Below are 23,366 nucleotides of genomic sequence, written 5' to 3' on the forward strand. Positions count from 1 at the left end.
CAAATGATATAATTCTGTAAAATAAAAGAAGTGAAAGTGACACTTCGTTACTTGATTTATATGATTCTTGTGATGTAAAGCTATATTAATCACTTATATTTAGAGAATACAAAACCAAATATCAGCTTTGCGATGAAATTTGCAGGAACATATTCATAAGCTAATAACTTGTTTTTTTCTAGCAATGTCTGATAGTTTAGCCTATCAGATCAAAAGTCACATTTCACAATGACCTATAATGGTCTCATTTTACACGACAATGGTGATAAGACAAAGAGATTCGATGGTAACCGCAATGTATTAGTAAAACTAAGCGTCAAGAGAGCGTGTGGCAATGCAATGCAATATTGAAATATGTGTACGTGTTTTATACCATTAATTATACACAAGATTAAAAGAAATCAGTTGTGTTTGATTTATTCAAAATTTATTTTCGTTCGTTTGTGTATGAAGCTATAGGCATTCACCGTATAGGCACAGTCTCCAATTTATTCCTGGAAGCAACCAGTAATGACGACTTGCGTGTAATGTTTAAAGTTTCTTGTTCAAGAAAACAAGAGCTTGCCCTGAAAGAGTCTGATTCCTTTCACCTAGAAATCCTAAGATAACTAGCCCGGTGCGTAAAAACTCTAGGTGAAGTTAAACACTGGGGCATACTACCACTAAAGCAGTTGTCAATTTAAAAATGAAGTTTTATTTACAGAAGAAAGTGACATGGATATTGTTGCCTCCTTGTTCAGGATAGTTACAGTGTTCATAGATAACATATTAACATATCAATCAATACTTGCAAGGTATTTATGATCATGTTTTCAGAAGTTACAATACATGTAGTTATGTGACGACACACCATCATTGTAATCATTACATAATGAATTTCATCTCAAACTGTTCCAACAAAGTCAGATTATTTCACACTGCTACATTATCCAACCTTGTTGATAATTAGTCGAAAGGGTGTCATAAAGCCTCATTACATGATTATGAATGTTTATCAAATGACATTTGTAATGGTTTCATTAAAACATAATTATGTTTGCACAATGGTGAATTATTAATACTTTGCTATTAATTACACTACTAATTTCGGTTTCCATGGAGAAATAAGTTAAATATGTGTAAAACAATGACTGTAAAACAACTTTAAGATAGATGTTTTATTACTACCTGAATGCGTTTCAATTTCAGAGATGGCAGCAAATATAGTAAATTGTCAAAGTGCAGGGCCCTCGATCTACCAAATCTGCGGCCGAATATCGGCTGCAGTCCCCCACCAAAATAGTATGTTTTTTTCCCCTGATTGAGTTAAAAATTCCCCCTCAAAATATCTTAGATTTTTAAGAAAATATAAAGAATTTACGATGTTTTCGACAAGCAAATACGACCCGATTGCGGCAATTTTCTCAGGCACCCTTTTTTCAGCGGAATATTGTATGTATGCACCGTTTACCGTTTTTCATGGTTGGATATTTTTAAGGGCGCACCGTGAAAAATCATTTCAAAATGTCCCATAATAGCAAATCGTATCGCAAAAAACTCAACAAAAAAGCAACGGAAGGATGCAAAAAAATAGATGTGCTGTTTAAACAGAAATCATTGGCTTCACAACTAAATGTGCCTGGCACTTCAAGTGAAATGCAACATGAAGAAACCCCGAAGAAACCACAATCATGACAAATGATTCAGCCGATGTTTAAATGTTTTCGGACTCAGTCTCTTCTTCAACTTCAAACTCGGTATTTGAATGTTAAGTTTTATTTTTAAGATTAAAAGAATAATTCATTTGTGTAGCGTCAACATTCATTTAAAAATGGCAGTTCATATAACCAAGTATGGACTCGGGCTACTACAAATTAAAATTAAAATTTTATGTATGACATGTAGCTTGGGCAGCACAAAATACACAAATACACCCAAATATTGCCAAAATACACTTAGAATTAATACGCGGAAAGTCCGAGCGGGGCCGTAGGCCCCGCGAGGGCTGTAGCGCTCTTAGATAACATGTATGACGCGTGTCATTTCAAATGAAATCAAATTAAAAGTAAATGAACATTTCAAAAAATATATATCCTATACCTAATGAGCTGTGAAAAAATCCTTAGTTAACTGGGCGCCGCCATTTTGAAATTCTTTGGAGCTTAATATAGATATCACATCGCTTTTAATGAGCGTCTACATAATTCAGACTATTGCTAGCAGACGCATGTTTAATAACACTTCCGGTGAAAGAATGATGTACAAAATCAGAAAATAAATATTCATTTCATTCATAAAAACTATAGTAATGATGATAAATGGAAAAAGTTACTTTTAAATTCTTTTTGATAAATTAGCACATTAAAAATTACATAAAAACAACATAATTATGTGATTAGATATTAACAGAAAACGGCGTACGGGATTTTCCAAACGCCGACGCATACGCAGTGGTCCCTCTTCCGATGATAGGTTGAATACCACCAACTTATTCGTTTTTGTTTACGGTACAAAATACCTGCATTTACTTATTAACGAATTGCATGATAGATCTGGTTAACATGTAGAATCTACACTAAACATGTTATGCTTAAATCATAAATAATAAGAGCTTTCCGCGCCATAGGTAGCACCTAATTTCATATTATTTAATATAGAAAAATGCTGTTTTAATTATGAATTGCAATTAAATGCTGTTTTAATTATGAATTACAATAAATACTTCATATACATTTTAATTCCGGGGAACCCAGATACAGTATACCCATGAAAGCTCAGCTTTATCAAAGTTTAAAGAAAACAATACGATGGATACTTGTATGAAATTTCAACAAAATTATACCTAACTTTTATATTTTATGTAATGTCAATAAAAAAAATTCTTTAAAAAATTTTAATTGGGGTCATTGATTTTTATCCACTGTGTTCCCTGTCGTTTAGTTATGTCTTTCTTATTTTTGTTTAGGAAGAAGAAATTAGTGAATCCTACTCTGTTATAGTTCCAGACAACAGGAAGTTTGACATCACAAAATATGAGAGAGCACATCCTTGGCTATATTATAGTGCATCAAAATCTGGTTATTGTTGCAAGTATTGTGAGTTTTACTTCCGTAATCCAGTTATAGACCATGCATATGTTGCACGTGGTGTTTTTTAGGTCAACATCCAGGGCGAAAAATTAGATATCATGAAAGTTCAGAGAACTATATCAAAGCAACTGCCAAATATTTTGCACCAAAACACTTCAGACTGTTTTGGATCAGGTCAAACAACAAGCATCTAAAAGTAAATGTGAAAAAGATCTTTCTGCTTCCAACTACATCAAAGTACTGTTCAGAACTGCTATTTTTTGACAAGAAAACGTTAGTTTTATATTGTGATCTTAACATAATGCATAAAAATTCCTGTTTGGGTATTAATCATTTAATGCCATATATCAATTCTTTATAAAACAGGCCTTCGACGAAGATTCAGACATATAGTTCCTCACCAACTTTACATACACTGCAGAAATCACAGGTTGGCTTTATGTGTAAAACATCTGGTAAAAGATTATCCTGTCCTACAAGAACTAGACGAATTACTTATTGCGATTTGGAAGCTATTTACATATTCACCACAGAGATTTGCAGTATTTCAGCAGGTTCAAGAAACATATAACCTCACCCAGTTGACTTTTATAAAGGCTGTATCTACAAGGTTAGAAAGTTCAAACATTATACAAAAATATCATAATTTAAATGATAAAGATAAAATAGGTTCAAAACAAGGACATGTTTGTGTTCTGCAGCATCAATTGAAATAGAGTAAGATACATATTAATATGTTTACTTTAAAATATTTTCCCAAACATTTTATAGATATCCTGTAATATTGTATATAAAAAACTTAATCTAATTTTTAACTTTTAGATGGCAAATCTCTAATTTATTACTTTGAGATTGCTCTCACATGGACGTGCATGCCAGAGGCTACTGGACAGGTTTGAACAAATTCTTGATGCTTTAGACACTATATACAATATCAGATGTGATCCTGAAGTCTACGGTCTGCGACAAATGTTGGCAAACAAGAAATTGATTGCTGCCGCTGCTGTTCTATGTGACATGTTGGCACCTCTGTGTACTTTTAGTGATTACCTGCAGGGGGATGTCCACTTCACACTAGTGAATGAGAAAGTGTCAGTGAGTATTTATAACTAAGTAACTAAGAACAAAACATAGCTATGAGCTGGCGTTTAATTATGCAAAATTATCATACATTTTGAGTTTCTGATTGTTTATGATATGCATCATGAAAACTATTTATAAATTTATGATATATAGTAACTATTTATAATTAATGATATATAGTTTTATCATGTACCAAATTGTATGTGCAAACATAACTAAACTACAACTTTTTCAGGCACTGGTAGACAAACTGAGTAGTATTGTTCACAGATTTAAAAGAGTTGGTCAGGGTGAGGCTGACATTGGCCTTAAGTTTTCTAAAGTTGAGAGTTTCTGGGAAGAAATTGATGATAGAACAGACTTGTCAAGACGCCTAAGCTAAAGTTTACTTGACTTATCTTCCATCTTCATACAAAAGTAAAATGATACAATAAACTGACTATTAACTATTACTAATAACTAAAATCTTACTTTTTGGAATTTCTGATATTCTAGGCTAGCAGAAACTTAACCTTATTCTGTTTATAATAGTTAGCATTCAGGTATGAACATATTTTAACTTTCAGGGGTCCTCCATCTGTAACAATCCACCAGTTTGCAGAAGAGTTTGCGGTACCTATTGTATACTCTTTGATTGGTGAGGTAAAAGATGCTTTTCATTGCTCTGAAGTGCTACAATCTTTTTCTGTATTCAACATTAAGAATGTGCCAGACAGTATAGCAGATGTTATCAATAATTTTGGACAGGTAAGATTGATAAATTATTTAAATTAATTTAAGTTAATTGTAAATTCTACCTCCTGTTTAAATTATCATTTCAAACTATATACAAATTGTATTTAAAACATTTCTTTAAAAGTTTAGTATTCTTATTATGAACAGTCTTTTAAAGTCTTCTCAGTTAATTATTTCTAGGATTTGATCATCAAATTATGAAATGTAAGTATTGCAATACACTGCTGGTTCTTTTTATTATACATTGTCTGTATGTACTGTTTTAAGATGCCCATTAGACAATTAGCAAACTATTATGGTAACATCAAGGAAGACACCTTAAATGGACACAGAAATGTTGCAAACCCTGTCTATACAAATGCTCAAATTATGTGCGAGTTTGAAGCCTTCAAGCATGAGATGAGATCCATAAAGTAAAGATAATGAGTTAAAGTTGTGTTAAAGTGCACAGTGTCTGTTTTGAAATTTCATATTTTGTTGACATTTTTAACTGAATGTTATATGACGTTCACTTGTTCAGTTGTGTCTTTTAACAGTACTTTTTAAACCACGTAATTGTTACTCACTTATTTTTCTACATCTACTGGCCTTTAATTTTTCTTTTTATAAAAATGTTAACTCATCATTACTTAAGTTCACATGAGGCAGACTTAACTAAATGAATTATTGACACTTAAAACATTAATTAAAGATTTGTTTCACTTTTGCTTTCAGATTTTAGAAATATTTAAATCTATTACAAATATGTTAAATACTAGAATGCACAAATTTTAATAATTTTGAATGTAAGAATTTTACATATTTGTCTGGTATTTTCAGGAGTAATGCTACGCCAGAACAGGTAGATGATCCTCAATTCCTTTTACGAGCCATCATAGAAGATGATGTGCTCAACCAAGATTACCCTGCTATGAAGTATTTGGTCTTGATGTCTCTGTTGATACCATCATCGACTGCTGTTGTGGAGAGAGTGTTTTCACTTATGAATAGTGTCTGTACACGTCTCAGATCCAACTTAAAGCAACAGACACTGGAACATATTTTGAGAATTATTCACAGTGGGCCAACTCATCTTTCTGATGATCAACTAGACAGGGCAATATATTTTTTCAAAAACAAGAAGGACAGAATGTTGAATTTTTAAAGGCCCTTTATGTCTGAGAAATGATATCTTTCCAATATGCCTCAGAAATGATATCAATTTATATTTCATTATTGTTTTATTTTTGGTAACATGTTACAGTTTCCAAACATATAATCATTTCCATATATATGTGCAATTGGTATGATTAAAGTGAATAAGTATTTTGAATAGAAGTCAAAATACTACTTTGTTTACAGTTTGCTACTCTTATGACACATAACTGCATGTTCAGTGCTATTTTCATGTATTGTGCTCTATCTTTATTATTGAAACATTATTAAAATGTTTGATATTTCTAAAGAATTAAAGAATATGGCGTGTTGAGGCATAATGTGCTTTTAAAACTTTTTTAAACTATGTTACTCACTTAATTTTCTACATCTACTGGCCTTTAATTTATTTTTCTTTTTATAAACATATTAACTCATCATTACTTAAGTTCACATGAGGCAGACTTAATTAAATGAATTATTGACACTTAAAACATTAACTAAAGATTTGTTTCACTTTTGCCTTTAGATTTTAAGAATATTAAAATCGATCACAAATGTGTTAAATATTAGAATGAACAAATTTTAAATATAAGAATTTTACATATTTGTCTGGTTATTTCAGGAGAATTCTAAAGTTAACAGGAAAAAAATACAAATTTGTTAATTTTTGTTATCCTTACAACATTTACTGCCCATTTAGCGCACATTCAGCGCCACTTTCTTCAGTATTTGAATGTGTAACATGTTCTAGATTGATTATTGAAACCTTGTGAAACACGTCATGTTTGACGTGTTAGAATTAGAAAATATGGATTTCTGAGGCACAAATTCAATATGCCTTTAACATAAAATTGTTAAAATGTGTATACTTTGAATAAAACACTGATATTAAAATATTTCAAAGTTTATTGAAATTTGACCAAAACAGAAATGAAAAAAATTCATCCTTATATACTGAAATTCCCCCTGCTGAAATTGGATTGAGGGCCCTGAAGTGTCCATCTTTGTTTTTCTGTGATAAGATGATGAACACAAAAGGTCATTCTAAGTGCAAATGTTATATGTTGTTGACAGCCCCATATCAAACTAGCTGTTAAAATAACAAATAATCTTATAATATCATAATGATGACATCAACAATTTATAAAAAATATTCTGGAAATATGATAAACAAGATCAACAAGTAAAGGCGGCGTTCATTGAACGCAACCCCCACATGATCCAGCAACAAGAACCAGTGGCAAGGAGCTCAGACGGACCCAAAAAAACAACAGAACAGGGCATAAGGCAGAGAACGGACAGGCTAATCACTAAAATGATAAACAATTTAGAAGTTGAAATGTATTTTGTTACACTAATCGGATGAATTACTGGGCTGCTGATCACCACAATTATAACCCCATGGAAATTTGAAATGTGTATCATACAAAATACATAAAATTTGAAAACAAAGATCAACTAGGAAGGGCGACATTCAATAAACTAACCCGGTAACACTGTACTAACGAGAAGGAGCCCAGCAGAACACCAAAACTTTAAACAAGCTATGAAATCTCAAATGTGACAGTTCTAGAATCAAATTTGAATTCAGAACCACATCAATAAGTGCTACCTCCTAGTAACTATAACATGCGTGTCACAAGTCCTATAGATTTATAATTGTAGTAGCGCAGCCTTTATTCTAACATGCGTCGCATTAACTCTCTTATAGGATCGAGATCAATCATCTAGTCTTCTTCAAAATATCTTATATGCTCTATTACGTTTGTCTTCCGTTTACCACCTGCTGTGGTAGGAACACAAATAATAAACACCAATAATATAACAACTCAATCAATGTTGTGTATTTCCGTTATCATTTGATGTTTACAATGTCGGAAAGTAGGCTTCTTTTATGAAATAAACAAAGAATATTGTAAATGGGGCAATTCTATGCATTACATAAGAACCTCAAATTCGTATTTTCTGAACGGCAATCTTAGATAATGATAATTTATATCTCTAGAATTTAGTTCGGTATGATATTTAACGTGCAAGTTTAATCTGAAAGCTGCTGTACCTTAAGAAACGAAAAGATAAAACGGTTACTTTTATGATGTTCAGATACAAGTTTTGTTAGAATTTTTAAGTTCTGTTTTTGTCGATGTTTTTCTCTTAGTTAAAGATTTCATTTGGTAATTTATAAAAAAATTATTTTAATCATATAAGGCATTAAAGACGTTAACCATGTTTTTCTTTTAGATTTTTGTATCGTATTTAATATCAATATCAGCACTATTTCATTTAATATCGGTGCTGATTTTAATAAAATTCTATCGATAATATAGACAGGATTATGTTATACTAATTATATGATGCGTGCATCCGGTCGCACGCTCATTTTTCAAAACTTTGTCACGATTCTTATGCTTCTTAGAAAATGATCATTTGCATGAAATGAATTATACAGAGAGTGGCATGTCTTGCTTTATAATGAAATCGAATTAACACCAACAAAATACATACAAACATGCAGGTAGGTATGCTATAGCCATTAAGGATGTTAATGTCACCAAAGTTATTAATCATGACAACTATTGATGTGCGTCGAGACATGCTTTTTTCACACTGTTTCTTTCCGGTTTCTTGTAATTAAACGGTGTAGCATTACAGCATTAAGCAACGGTTTTATGCATTATTAAAACATATTTATCAATATCTTATTTCAAACCAAACCTGTCGGCTTAGCTTTGTCGATTAGTTTAAGAAATAAAAGTAACAACTTCCGTTAACATTTTATTAAACCTTGATTTCCTGTTACTTTGTTTGATACTTTAAAATTTGAATTAATGTTTCCATCAGGCGGCTAAATGAGTTTTGTTTTTTGCACAACAACAAAAAATCAGTTGTATACATTGTATTTGATTTATTCTTAGTTATCCCATTTATAGCTCTTAGACGTTAATATTTTTGCGCTCGTATTTGCCTTTTATTTCGAGAGTTATCGTTAATATCGTTATTTTTTATTTATTTTTTTTTTGAGGGGGGAGGGTGTTGTGTTTTTCAAATTGAAATTGTTAAAGATTTAGTCAACGAATTTCTGAAGGAACCAATTTACAACTTGATAAGACACACAATTCAACACCTTACGATGTTTAGTACGGGTTTTAGATTTTAACAACAAATGTGAATGTGCGTGGTTAACAATAAGTAATTTACTCTATCCCCATTAAACACAATCTATATAATTATATCAAAGTGCCATTAAAGTTAAAATTTAACTCCTTATATTTGCAGTAAACGACAATTTTATGACAAACATAAACTGCTTAAGAAACTTGTTCTTCTTATCATGATAATCTCAGGTGTTATCATTATAAAACTAGATATGAGAATTTAAACTTACAGACAATTTTGACTGACAATGGTAAATGGCTAGGGCACACGCTTTCTTTTACTTGGGGATTATAAGCCGCTTTTCATGGAATGACACTACTGTGTCACAGTGAAGGTTCCATGAACACATTTGCAGATGTTTCTAAATTCAAATTTACAATTTTCATGTTTAAATGTTGAATTCTGCTTAAGCCGGTGCTAGAGGGCGTGGACGGTAACTTGCACTTTCCAGTACCGTCCATGAACAGGGTCAATCAAACCGAGCCTGCAACATTTTCAATTTTGCCATGTTGGCTTTCCTTAGGGGTTCAGTTTTTCTCTATTAAATGTTGAAGAAGTTTGAAAGACCGTTTTTCAAAACAGTTGACTCAATCTTTAGACTTCTTTCTGGAAAACATTTTTTATTCAAACATTGCTTTACGTTTACTTTTATAACCTTTGCGTGTTTGAATAAAGAATTTATATAGTTGATATCTATTCAACATTTTACATCATTACAGAGGTCTTGGATATCTTCACCTGTAAATGTGACAAATACGAAAATGCAAGGCGAAATTTGTAAACTTTTTCCTGACATTTTGTCAATGACCCCGCATCTGATACAAGAACGCTGGCTAATTACCTTTTGAGTGATTGCACCATGTAAATGCTTTTATAGTGTATTTGAAGTAAGCATTGTGTGGTGTAAGCACAGATGTGACATTGATCAGAAATTACAATTTGGTTCTCTGAGCATTCTTAAAGGAAAATGGTAGGCTTTTCTGCAATCTGTCACAAATGTATATTAACTGTAATTGTGTCTTTTAAAATATGATTATGTGTATTAATATGGTTCAATAGTTTAAAAACCTAGTTTATTTCAAATACAAATAATGACTTACACGATACAAATAAGATGTGCAAAAGGGTTGGGTCTAAAAGTATAGCCTATTTAAGCATTTTCAGTGGTAGCGTACAATTATTAAAGTGAATTGAAATACTATACAACATAAAGAAATAGAGAAGAAAATTCCCTTACATAGATTTCTTAAATATCTGTAATATGCAGCATAACTTGTCAACTATCCGTTTAATAAAACTACTCTTTCTCGAGACCATTAATACAATTTAAAGCATTAAAATTCAAATTTGTTTTTCAACAAATCAATTATTCTATACGCGACTTATTTCCAGTAAATTAAATGCATTTAAGTTTGTTATATTTTATTCTTCCATTGTATACAGAAGAAATATAACTTATTATTTTTATTTATTTTTATGTCAAAAACAAAATATCTACAAATTGAACGACTCGGGCGTTTGGGAAGATTGTTACCTTGCAGATTTATTCCTGCTTTTGAGTTTGTTTGTTGTTGTTTTTCTCAAATATCAGAAACGAAAATCGATTGTTATATGATTCAAAGGATTTCCGTTTTTATTATAGATGTTTATATTTTTAACTAACCCGGTTAATAATATAACCATATAATATATGTTTAACGAAATATATCTTCTTATATATTGAAATTTAATTAAGAAGCCAAAAACAAGAAAACCCCGACAATTTGTATTCCAGCATCTTAAAATTGTTACTCATTAGCAAGTATTGGTGTTAAATGAAATGTAATCAAAGCATTGCTGATTTAATCTCACCTCGTTCTCGGTGTTGCAAGTACTCCATGATACGTTAACAAAGTCCTCGACAATGATTTGTCACTTTAATTATTATGCAATAAGATTATACAATGTACATGTAGTTACAACCACAACAAATAATAAACGATGTAAAATGACTGATTAACAAAGAAAGTTTTCATTAAAATTCTACAAGTTCAACAGAAACTTTTGAGCTCTATTGGAAAACTGACACAGAGATGCGGATTGTAGGAATACGTTTCAATAACTGTGTCAATAGCTCAAAGTGTATTAAATTACATGAGGAAATATTATTACACACACAAGGAAATAGTACCCTTGTCTAAGTGAAATATCAAAAACCCATCGCTACATTTCGTTTCTCGGATTTGTTCATACACAACCAAATAACAAAATATATATACACATATTAAACAAACCTCAAAATAAGATGCAAGATGCAGTGCGCGTGTTATCAAAACTATTTTTATTTGTAATTACGTGATATAAAATTTACACATAATCATATCATCATAATTAAGTTTTATTGATACGAACAAAATTGAACTGAAAAATATTCAACCAGATCAAATCATTAACTTGATTTGTATATCAGGAAGGTGTTGGTTTACATGTTTTGAAATTATTGTCACCTCGAGTTCATATAAAATGTCCGCCTCCTTATATCCATAAGAAGGGCATAGAATTAATATTACAGGGGTCGCTGATTCGATATATTTCTACGTGACAACTGATCTCGAATTTGAGTCTAATGGTCATTTGTCTCTCGCAGTCGTAACAAAAATCATGTCGGATTGTTAAATGCAGTCTGTCACTTGCGGATTATCAAAACTGGTCATTACTGGTTAGTTATCCAGAAAACTCCGTTATGTAGACAGACCGTAAGAGTGGCCAAACATGTGTTGAAACCGGCGTAAATTGGTATTTTAAAGCCTCTGAAATAAACTTTTGCTCCAACCACTATGCCCGAGGCTTTATTAACGTGATTATGCATGTAAATGACATCTGTTTTAAAGACACCGCGTAAATTGACCTTTAATTAAACTTAAAACAGTTATCTATGATAAATTAATTGTCACTGTATATTAGCCGAACTACAACATTCATGAGTCTTTGGGGACAGCATTTATATTCAGTGACAGAATACAAAAAATAGCTTTGGGTTTATATTATTTTTGCTTAGCTATTCATTTACATTGTAAGGAAGGTTCTACAATAGCAGCGATGTACAATCAATTGTCTCCTGCTCTCATTTAATTGACTAGAACTATATCGAATATCAATCAACTTCAATGTTTGAATTACATAATTCAACCTACTAGTAGTTTAATCTTTTCACGGTCAAGTATCAGGCACGCGGATATTGCCCACAAGGAACACAACCTTTTAATTGGTCTAAAATAATTCTTAAATTTCTCAACCAGTAGATTTATCGTTACCATTTCAAACCCTCAATAAGTAAATCTTTTTCATCTGAACTGAAATCAACTTGGGACAGAGCAAACGTCATGACATCAACATTTGTCTTGATAAATCACCATCTCGAACTCTCCTTAACATGATCAAGTTATTCTTCTTAGATGTAGAATTGGACATACTAGAGCCGCATATACTTACCTTTTAACAGGAGACGATGGTCTATTTTGTTACCCTTGCAATGAATGTTTTTCCATCAAACCCTGTCTTCTTGACTGACAAGATCTTGCAAATGTTTGTTATATATAATATCAAGTCAATTCACTAACTCACTAACCTGATCGATTAATTAAAGGAAGTAATCTTGTATTCTAAGCTTTATTTAATGCACTTGTACAATTTCTCTTTAGGACTTTTTATTTAAGTATCCTTTGTGGAATGACCAGTCATGTGTTAGCGTCACCGTTAAACCCAAACAAACATGCCTTTCCATGAAAAATGATTCACTTGGGACACAAAATATTGGTTAAATATATATCAAAACAATTAATTACTGATAGGAAGGTTTTGCGTTTGTGGTAAGTCGAGTAAAAATGTAACAAATATTAATGATTAAATGATTATTTTCTAGCAACGAACCTGGCACAACTCTATATTATTATTTTGATTCTGAAAAGGCATATTGAGTTATAGTAAAGAACTTACTTTGCTTTACAGATGAGTTACATTATTTCAGATTTCATTGAGAAAAATATACTAAGATTTTTGAAAAAGGTACAAATATTCAAGATTTAATTATTAATTTATGTTATGTGCGATTTATCACTGATATTGCAGTGTAAATCACGCTGGAATGAGTATTTGGGCATATTTTGACTTTTTGGGGGCGGGGGGGGGCAATCGACTTTGGTTGTGATCGCTGTTTGCAAAGTGAAAATAACTTTAATTGTTCACTTCACAATACATAACTAGAAAAATTCAAACGTTTCATAAAAATGAGCATTAATCTGTCTACATGATGATCTAATGACACGTTTTTCTGTTTTGAAACGGCAAAACTCATGCGTAATTATGCTTCATTTAGATGGTGAAATATTTTAAGATTTTGTTAAATAAAGCTACTTTATCGCTGTGTGTCACTATTGACCGCCTTTTCAAGTATCAAAGTTACTGATTATCTACTAGAATTGTTACTCAGCAAGGACAATTGTGGTCACTGGCCTGCGAAAACTGTGAAATGGAATACGATATTAGATTTAGAACACATAATAGGGATATTTCTCTACGAAGATTCTTTACTATCAAATTTGCAGTAAAAATCTCAATAATGTCACTTTACATCTTCTTGGTGAAGTAAGAATGTACAAAAAGGTGGTATTTTTTTCGAACAAATACATTATACGGAATAAAATTTGTTGACGAATAACTGTGAAATAAACAAAAGAGATCAAAACAATCACCTATCAATAATAAACTGCAAGTATAAATTGGAAAAAGTAACATAACATGACAGTAACTTTGGGTTTAATCTATCTTCATCTCGTTGTATGACAATTTTATTTTCATTTATCACTGTGTACTTTTATTTTCAAGCAATATAGTAAAATATTTGTGTTGAAAAGATAAGGTCGCTGGTTTGATCCTTTGCGAGGCGTAAATTGTTCGTGAAAAATTGATTGCAAACATTGAGCCTCGAGGCCATTTGTCCCTAAACGCTGATTCAGAAATTATATAAGATAAGTAGTTTGCCATTTCCAGCTAAGTATATTTGTCAATTTTTATGATAAACTATTTGCATCCTTGCAGTTAATTGTTTGAAAGAAACCTACAAAGAATAATTTCGTCGATTTAAGTTATTGAAATTCATGTTGTGAATTTATCTGTATACCTAGATAGACTTGAATAGATATGAAAAAATGTTTCGATATCTCTGTCTACATTTGCCTCTATTTTTTTCGAAAAAAACCGTAATAATATGGGAATGAGAAGGTAAATGCATTCAGAAAACTTAGGCGATTAATACCGGTACAGTGTATAATGTTAAAATAAATTTAAAGCATTTCAAAATATGTATGTACCGGAGATCAGCAAATAGACCTCTGACTGGATTTTGTAAAACCGTTTTCTGCTATCCGTAGGGATATGGTTTGAGTCAATATAATCACTCAAATAGACTGACATGCGATAATTATTTAAAATGGGGAATAAATTCTCTAAACAATACACTTAAAATAATTTCACAAATTTTATTGTTTCATTATCCGTTTACATCAAAGTATCAAAAATAGCTAACACAACGTGTGCATTTTATTTCTTTCAACTATATACCTATTTTAGAAAACTGTTTTTTTTAATAAGTATTTTAAGACTATTCATTAAGGTCATAAATCATTCTTCTTTTTCGTTCAAGCATTCGTGAAAATTAATAAATTGCAACCATACAATTGCCAAAGGAGAACAATAATTAGTGTACAAATCGTTTATCTTATAAAACAAATGCAACATATACACATGTCAATTAAACAATATCGTACATTGGATCTAAATTTGCTCATATTAATACACTGATAAAATTGTTTAATGACAATCATTAGAGCTATAAAAAACCAAAGTATGTATCTAATGCAGTCTGAATAATATGAGATAACACATAAACATATACACAGTTTACGATAAAAACGAGTAATTCATTTGTAACAGAGTTGTAATGGTTGTAACAGAGCACTATTAGGACCACAATTTCGTACATTAATTTTAAACAGAAACATTCAATTCTAATACAAAAATTTGTAAAATGAAAATCCGTTGTTTTATAGACTGAAGGAGTAATATAGGATGATATTTAAATGTCATAGCTTATTGGTTACGATTATCAATAGTCCCGTGTATATCTATATATACGAGTATTAAATTCTTAATGTTAATTTGGGTTGTCAAATCTTATCATATAATCATATCATTAATATATATTATTACTATTTTAATGATATCATGGCTATCGATGTTTGAATTCTATGCATTTTCCATGATTAATCACTCTGTAACTCGCCTTAGTTGTACAGTTTTCAAATTGCAATGGAAATGAAGCTTGACAAACATCAATTATCATTACATATTTATTTACAAAATTTATTTTTTGATATTTAAGTTCAGTGTAGTGAATTTTCAAGGTTTTTCCTTTTTACAACATAATTATAATATAACCCCCAACCCCTCCCCAAAAAAACCAAAAAGAAAATAAATAAAAAATAAACAAAACAACAAGACAACAATTTCGAAACTTGGTAGAGGGTAAGGTTTGCACAATAAGTTATCCAATATAAAATGAAAATGGAGATCATGCATTCCTTTGTAAATATCTTTCACACCATTTCATACCTTATTACACTTCACCACCTCAAATTAAAGGCTTTGTAATTGTACATTAAAACATGTAAAGCACCAGATCGAAGATATGTAGTTAAGCTATAAGGTCGAGAAGCTCTCTAATAGAGAGAAAATTTAATTTGCATAACTTTGAATCTGATTGAACCTCTCATTAGCAAAACTGTGTCACGAATCAACTGAGTGCGTTCTTGCTTTTGATTTCAGTAATGGAGTTTTCTGGCGCTCTGATTTTGCTGCCAATCTCATCACTGGCATAGAAATCCTTCTTATGAATGAATGGCGTTTTTCTTCTAGTTTTATTCGCTCTTTGATTTGATTTTCTAACAGCTGAAACACGCAATCAATATTCTCTCCAGTCTTTGCTGATGTTGTAACAAATTTCTCCTCCCAGTCCATGCACACTACAGACTCGTTAACGGCGTGCTCCCCAGTTTGATCACCAAGGTCCGTTTTATTTGCAACAACCACAATGGAATATTTTCCATTTTGTTTATGTTCTTTTATCTCATTCCTTAATGATTTAACAATTTCAAAACTTTCCTCATTTGCGACCGAATAAACGAGCACGAAAGCATCGCCCGTTGCTATTGCAAGTTTGCGCATGGCAGGAAATTCGTGAGACCCGGATGTATCTAGTATATCAATCTCAACTGACATTGTTTCAAACTTCATACTATGACGATGTAGCTCCTCTATCGTTTCTATGTGGTTTTCTGTGAACTTATTGTGAATGAATTGATTAATAATTGAACTTTTGCCCACTCCAGCGGTCCCCATGACAACTACACGGTAATTCTGACTAACGGGTTGCCGCGGTAAAGGCATCACTGAAAAAAGAAATTACAGATTTAAGATTTTGACTGATTTTAATCTGTACGTTTACCGTGTCGTAAATAAATAGTGAACATAGTTTTTTACCATCCATCTTATAAAAGATATAATGATGATATATATATACACCTGATACGTAAATTAAAATTCACTTATACATTCACAACAATTTAAAAGCACCTATGAAAAGCTGTCGAGTTTGAAAACCTATTTTTTAAGATTTAGTCCTGTAACATATTAATAAACCAACAAGTATAAAGGAAACAAATAAATATCAAAAATACACATTTCGAAGATCTAAGTGATGAATATCAAAATCTAACAGCTATAATCCCTAGCGACATTACTGAGAAATGTCCTTATTTATATTAATTAATTAATGCGTTACAAGACCTTTTATTTAGAGTATGTTACTGTAACTAAAAACTCTACCACCCTTGAAATATGATTTCCTTCATAATACTGGGAAAAATACGTACGAAAGAAATAGTGATAAATTAAATATACAATGAGATATCTACATAATACAGTTTTATTTGTTGCTTGTTAAAATTTTAGATTATAACGTTAATTAAATTATTTCAAATGTAATTCTGTAAACTAAAAAATGTAAGTGACACTTCTACACTTTATTTATATAATACTTGCGATGTAAAGCTATATTAATCACTTATATTTAGAGAATACAAAACCAAATATCAGCTTTACGCTGAAATTTACAGGTACAAATTCATTAGCTAATAAATTGTTTTATTCTAGCAATGTCTGATATTGTAGTATTTCAGATCAAATGATCTTTACTCAATGACCTGTCATGGTCACATTTAACACGACCATGATGATGAGACAAAGGGATTCGATGGTAATTGCAATGTATTAGTAAAAGAAAGCGTAAAGGAATCAGTTGTGTTTGGTTTATACAAAATTTATTTTCATACTTTTGTGTATGAAGCTATAGGCATTCATCCAATAGGCATAGTCAAGCAACAAGCAATCAATACTGAGGAAATGCGTGAAAAATTTAAAGCTTTTTGTTCCTTGCCCTGAAAGAGTCTGAATCCTTTCACCAAGAGATCCTTAAATAACTAGCCCGGTGCGTTAAACACTCGGTCATACCGCCACTCAAGCAGTTGTCGATTTAAAAAAATAAATAAAAAAAGTTTTATTTACAGAAGAAAGTGACATGGTTAATTTTTGCCTGCTTTGTTCAAGAATAGTTACAGTGTTCACAGATAACATATTAACATATCAATCAATGTTCTTGCAAGGTATTTATGAATCATGTTTTAAGAAGTTACAATACATGTAGTTATGTCACGACACACCATCATTGTAATCATTACATAATGAATTTCATCTCAAATTGTTCCAACTACGTCAGATTATTACACGCTGCTACATTATCCAACCTTCTTGACAATTAGTCTTATGAGTGTCATAAAGCCTCATTACAATATTATGAATGTTAATCAAATAACATTTGTAATGGTGTCATAAAAACATAATTTTGTTTACACAATGGTGAAAATTTAATGCTTTGCTATTTATTACACTACTAATTTCGGTTTCCATGGAGTAATAACATAAATATGTGTAATACAATAACTGTAAAACAAAGATAGGCGTTTTATTACTTGCATGTATTTCAATTTCAGAGATAGCAGCAAATTCAGTAAATTGTTCATGTGTCCATCTTTGGTAACATACAATTTCTATGATAAGATGATTAACACAAAAGGTCCTTGTAAGTGCACATTTTATATCTTGTTGACAGCACAATTTCAGTCACACACAAACTGGCTGTTAGAGTAACAAATAATCATATAATATCACAATGATGACATCAACAATTTATTTTAAAGTTTCTGGAAGTTAAAATGTATACGCTTTGTATTTTGTTACATTAATCGCATGAAGTGCAAGGCTGCTGATCACCACAATTATAACCCCATGGAAAGAAGAAATGTGTATCATACAAACTTTGAAAACAAAGATCAACTAGGAAGGTCGACATACCTCAACACAACCCGGTAACACTGTAGCAGAGACAATGAGCCCAGCGGAATATCAAAGCTTTAAACAAGCTATGAAAACTCTAATGTAACAATACTAGTTCTACTATCAAATATGATTTCAGAACCACATCAATAAGTGCTACTTTCTAGTTAAATCAACATGCGTGTCATAAGTCCTATAGATTTATTATTGTAATAGTGCAGCCTTTATTCTAACATGCGTCTCATTAACTCTCTTATAGGACCGAGATCAATCATCTAGTCTTCCTCAAAATATGTTATATGTCCTATTACGTTTGTCGTCCGTCTACCACCTGCAGTGGTAGGAACACAAATAGTAAACTCCAATAACAACTCAATCAATGTTATGTATTTCCGTTATCAATTGATGTTAACTATGTTGTGAAGGAGACTTCTTTTATGAAATAAACAAAGAATACAATAAATGAGACAATTCTATGCGTTACATAAGAACTTACAATTTGTATTATCTGAATACAAATTGTGTATTGATTTACGGCAATCTTAGATAATGATAATTTATATCTCTAGAAACTAGTTCGGTATGATATTTAAGCGTACAAAGGTAATCTGAATCCTGTTGTACCTTAAGAAATGAAAAGATAAAACGGTTACTTAATATGGTGTTTAGATACACTTTTTGTTAGAATATATATATTCTGTTTTTGTCGCTGTTTTTCACTTAGTTTGAGATTGGATTTGGTTATTTATCAAAATATTGTTATCATTTAAGGCAATAAGGACGTTAACCATGTTTAGATTTTTTGTATCGTATCTAATATCAATATCAGCACTATTTTATTTTTATATCAGTGCTGATTTTAATGAAATCCTATCAATAATATAAACGGTAGTATGTTATACTAATTATATGATGCGTGCATTCGGTCGCACGCTCGTTTTTTCAACACTTTGTCACGATTCTTATGCTTAGAAAATGATCATTTGCATGAAATTAAATATACAGAGAGTGTTATGTCTTGCTTTATAATGAAACACCAACTAAATACATACACATATGCAGGTAGGCATGCTATAGCCATTAAGGGTGTTAATGTCCCCAAAGTTATTTATCATGACAACTATTGATGTGCGTCGAGACATGCTTTTTCACACTGTTTCTTTCCGGTTTCTTGTAATAATAACGGTGTAGCATTACAGCATTAAGCAACGGTTTTATGCATTATTAAAACATTTTTATCGATATCTAATTAACTAATAACCTTATCTGTCGGCTTAGCCTTGCCGATTAGTTTAAGGAATAAAAGTAACAACATCCGTTAACATTTAATAAACCTGATTATTATGTTTTGATTTCCCGTGACTTTGTTTGATACTTAAATTTTTGAAATAAATGTTTCCATCAAGCGGTTAAATGTGGTTTGTTTTCCCCACAACGACAATAACAACAAAAAAATCAGTTGTATACAAAAAGTATTTATATTTGATTTATTTTTAGATCCCATTTATAGATCTTACACGTTAAATATTTTTGCACTCGTTTTTCCTTTGGATTTCGAGATTTTTCAAATTGAAATTATTAAATATTGAAATTATTAAATATGTAGTCAACGTATTTTGAAGGAACCAATTTACATCTTGATACGATGTTTAGTACGGATTTTAGATTTTAAAATTGCGTGGTTCACAATAAATAATATACTCTATCCCCTTTAAACACAATCGATATAATTATATAAAACTGCCATTAAGGTTAAATTTTAACTCCTTATTTTTGCAGTAAACGACAATTTTATCACAAACATAAACTGCTAAAGGAACTTGTTCGACAAATCATGATAATCTCAGGTGTTATCATTATAAAACTAGATCTGAGAATTTAAACTTACAGACAATTCTGACTGACAATGGTAAATGGCTAGGTTTACATATACTTGGGGAGCATACGCCGCTTTTCATGGAATGGCACTACTGTGTCAAATTGAAGGTTCTATGATAACCGCCGTATAAACACATCTGCGGATGTTTCTTAATTTAAAATTTCACCATTTTCGTGCTTAAATGTTGAATTTTGCTTAAGCCGGTGCTCGGGTGCGTGGACGGTAACTTGCACATTCCAGCACCGTCCAGGCTCAATTAAACCTAGCCTGCAACATTTTCAATTTTTCCTCCGTGTTGGACTTTCTTTAGGAGTTCTGTCTTTCTCTATTTCATATTGAATAAGTTTGAAAGGCCGTTTTTCAAAACAATTGACTCAATATTTAGACTACTTTCTGGAAACACAATTTTTATTCAAACATTGCTTTACGTTTACTTTTCATGTTTGAATAAAGAATTTATGTAGTTGATATTTATTCAACATTTTACATTATTACAGATGTCTTGGATATCTTCACCTGTAAATGTGACAAATACGAAAATGCAAGGCGAAATTTGCAATATTTTTCCTGACATTGTGTTAATGACTCCGCATCTGATACAAGAACGCTGGCTAATTACCTTTTGAGTGATTGCACCATGTAAATGCTTTTAAAGTGTATTTAAGTAAGCATTTAGTGGTGATATTGATCAGATATTACATTTTGCTCAAATTTCAAGGTTCTGTGAGCATTCTTAAAGAAAAATGTTAGACTTTTCGGTTTCTGCAATCTGTCGCAAGTGTATATTAATTGTAATTGTGTCTAAAATACATGTATGATTACGTGTGTTAAATATGGTTTAATAGTTTAAAAAACCAAGTTTTTTTAAGTTACATGAACAAATACAAATAATGACTGGCACGATACAAATAAGATGTGGACAAAGGTTGGATCCAAAAAAATAGCTTATTAAAGCCTTTTCAGAGAAAGCTTACAAGCATGAAAGTGAATGGCAATATACAACGAAGAAAATTGCAGTTCATAGATTTTTTGAATATCTATGAATAATGTGCAGCATAACTTGTCAACTATACAAATCTTTCTCGAGATTAATAGTAGTAATACATTTCACTGCATCAAAATTCATATTCATTTTTCAACAAATCAATTATTTTATACGGGACTTTTATAATTATTTCCTATCAATGAAATACATTTAGGTTTGTTTTATTTTCTTTGTCTATTGTATACAAAAGAAATATTTCCTATTATTTTTACTTTATATTTATATCAAAAACGCACAAAATCTCTCCAAATTATACGACTCATGCGTTTGGGAAAATTGTTACCTTCAAAAATGTATGTTGCAATTTTATGCCTGCTTTTGCTTAGTTCTTTTTTTCTCAAATGACAGAAGCGCAAATTGATTATTATATGATTTCAAAAGATTTCCGTTTAGACAACCTGCAGATGTTTACATTTTTATCCAACCCGGTTAAGAATATAACCGTCTAATATATGTATAACAAAAAAATATACCTTCTTACAATATGAAATCTAATTTCAAGCCAAAAACAAGAAAACCCCGACAATTTGTATTCCAGCATGTTAAAAATGTTACTTAGCGAGTTTTGGTGTCAAATGAAATGTAATAAAAGCATTGCTGATTTAATCTCACCTAGTTCTCGGTGTGTCAAGTACTCTATTATACTTATGTCTTTAACAAAGTCCTTGACAATTATTTATTAAATAAATAATATGCAATATTAATAACATTATACAATGTAGTTACAACCACAACAAATTATAAACGATGTAAATTGACTTATAAACAAATAAAGTTTGCACTAAATTTCTACGAGTTCAACAGAATCTTTTAAGCCCTATTGGAAAAGTGACACAGAGATGCGGATTGTAGGAGTATGTTTCAGTAACTGTGTCAATAGCTCAAAGTGTTTTTAAATCATATTAGATAATATTATTACACACACAAGGAAATTCTAACCTTGTCTAAGTGAAGCAAACCTCAAACTAAGATGCAATGCGCGTGGTATCAAAAATTTTTCATTTGCAAATATGTGCTATAAAATTTACAAATCTGTTTAATTAATACAAACAAAATGAACTGAAAATTGTTCAACAAGATCAACGCATTAACTTGATTTGTATATCAGAAAGGTGTTTGTTTAAAATTCTAAAATTGTTATTGTACCTGGAGTTCATGTAAAGTAAAGAGTCATTCTCCTTAGTCCCATAGGAAGTGCACAGAATTAATATTCCTGGGGTCGCTAGCTCGATCCTCGGGTGAGGGTTTTTATTCTATGTTATAATTATATTATTGATCCCGTATTTTGAGTCTAATTTTCATTTGTCTTTCGCCGCTTTTTCAGAAATAATTTCGGATTGGTACATGTAGTTGGGAAACCGGTATGTACTGGTTACTTATCCAGGAAATCCCGTTATCAAGACAGACGAAATGTAGGGTTGACCAAACATGTGTTGCAATCGGCAACATTTTTTTAGTATTTTCGAAGCTTTGAAATAAACACATTTGTTATCAACACAATACCTGACGGCTTTATTAATATGATTAAGCACGTGAATGTCATCTGTTTTAGAGAAATCGCATAAATTGACCTATAATTGAACTTATTAGTTATGATGAATCTCACATGTCACTGTATAATGATGTACATTAGTCAAAACTACAACATTAATGAATCTATGGAAACAGCATTTATATTTAGTGAAAAAATACAAAAAACGTAACTTTGGGTTTTTACGCTTGAAATAATGTTTTTGCTTAGATATTGTGCGTGTGATTTAAAAAACATAAGAGCCAT

The 23,366-nt window shown here is 31.1% G+C and overlaps 1 protein-coding gene across 6 annotated transcripts in view; it reads right to left on the reverse strand.

The window, feature by feature from the left end:
* Positions 1–14,681: 14,681 nt before the first annotated feature.
* The window catches only part of LOC132756386 (ras-related protein Rap-2c-like), a 48,274-nt gene continuing 39,589 nt past the window's right edge, over positions 14,682–23,366 (reverse strand). For all 6 annotated transcript variants that reach the window (XM_060747490.1, XM_060747483.1, XM_060747467.1 and 3 more), the window contains exon 2: positions 14,682–16,663. In XM_060747490.1, coding sequence (XP_060603473.1) covers positions 16,002–16,661 — 660 coding nt within the window. In that variant the 5' untranslated portion in view covers positions 16,662–16,663 and the 3' untranslated portion in view covers positions 14,682–16,001. The remainder of the gene's footprint in view (positions 16,664–23,366) is intronic.

Source organism: Ruditapes philippinarum, unplaced genomic scaffold, assembly GCF_026571515.1.
Source record: "Ruditapes philippinarum isolate M1 unplaced genomic scaffold, ASM2657151v2 ctg4417_1_1_1_1, whole genome shotgun sequence".
Lineage (NCBI taxonomy): Eukaryota > Metazoa > Mollusca > Bivalvia > Venerida > Veneridae > Ruditapes > Ruditapes philippinarum.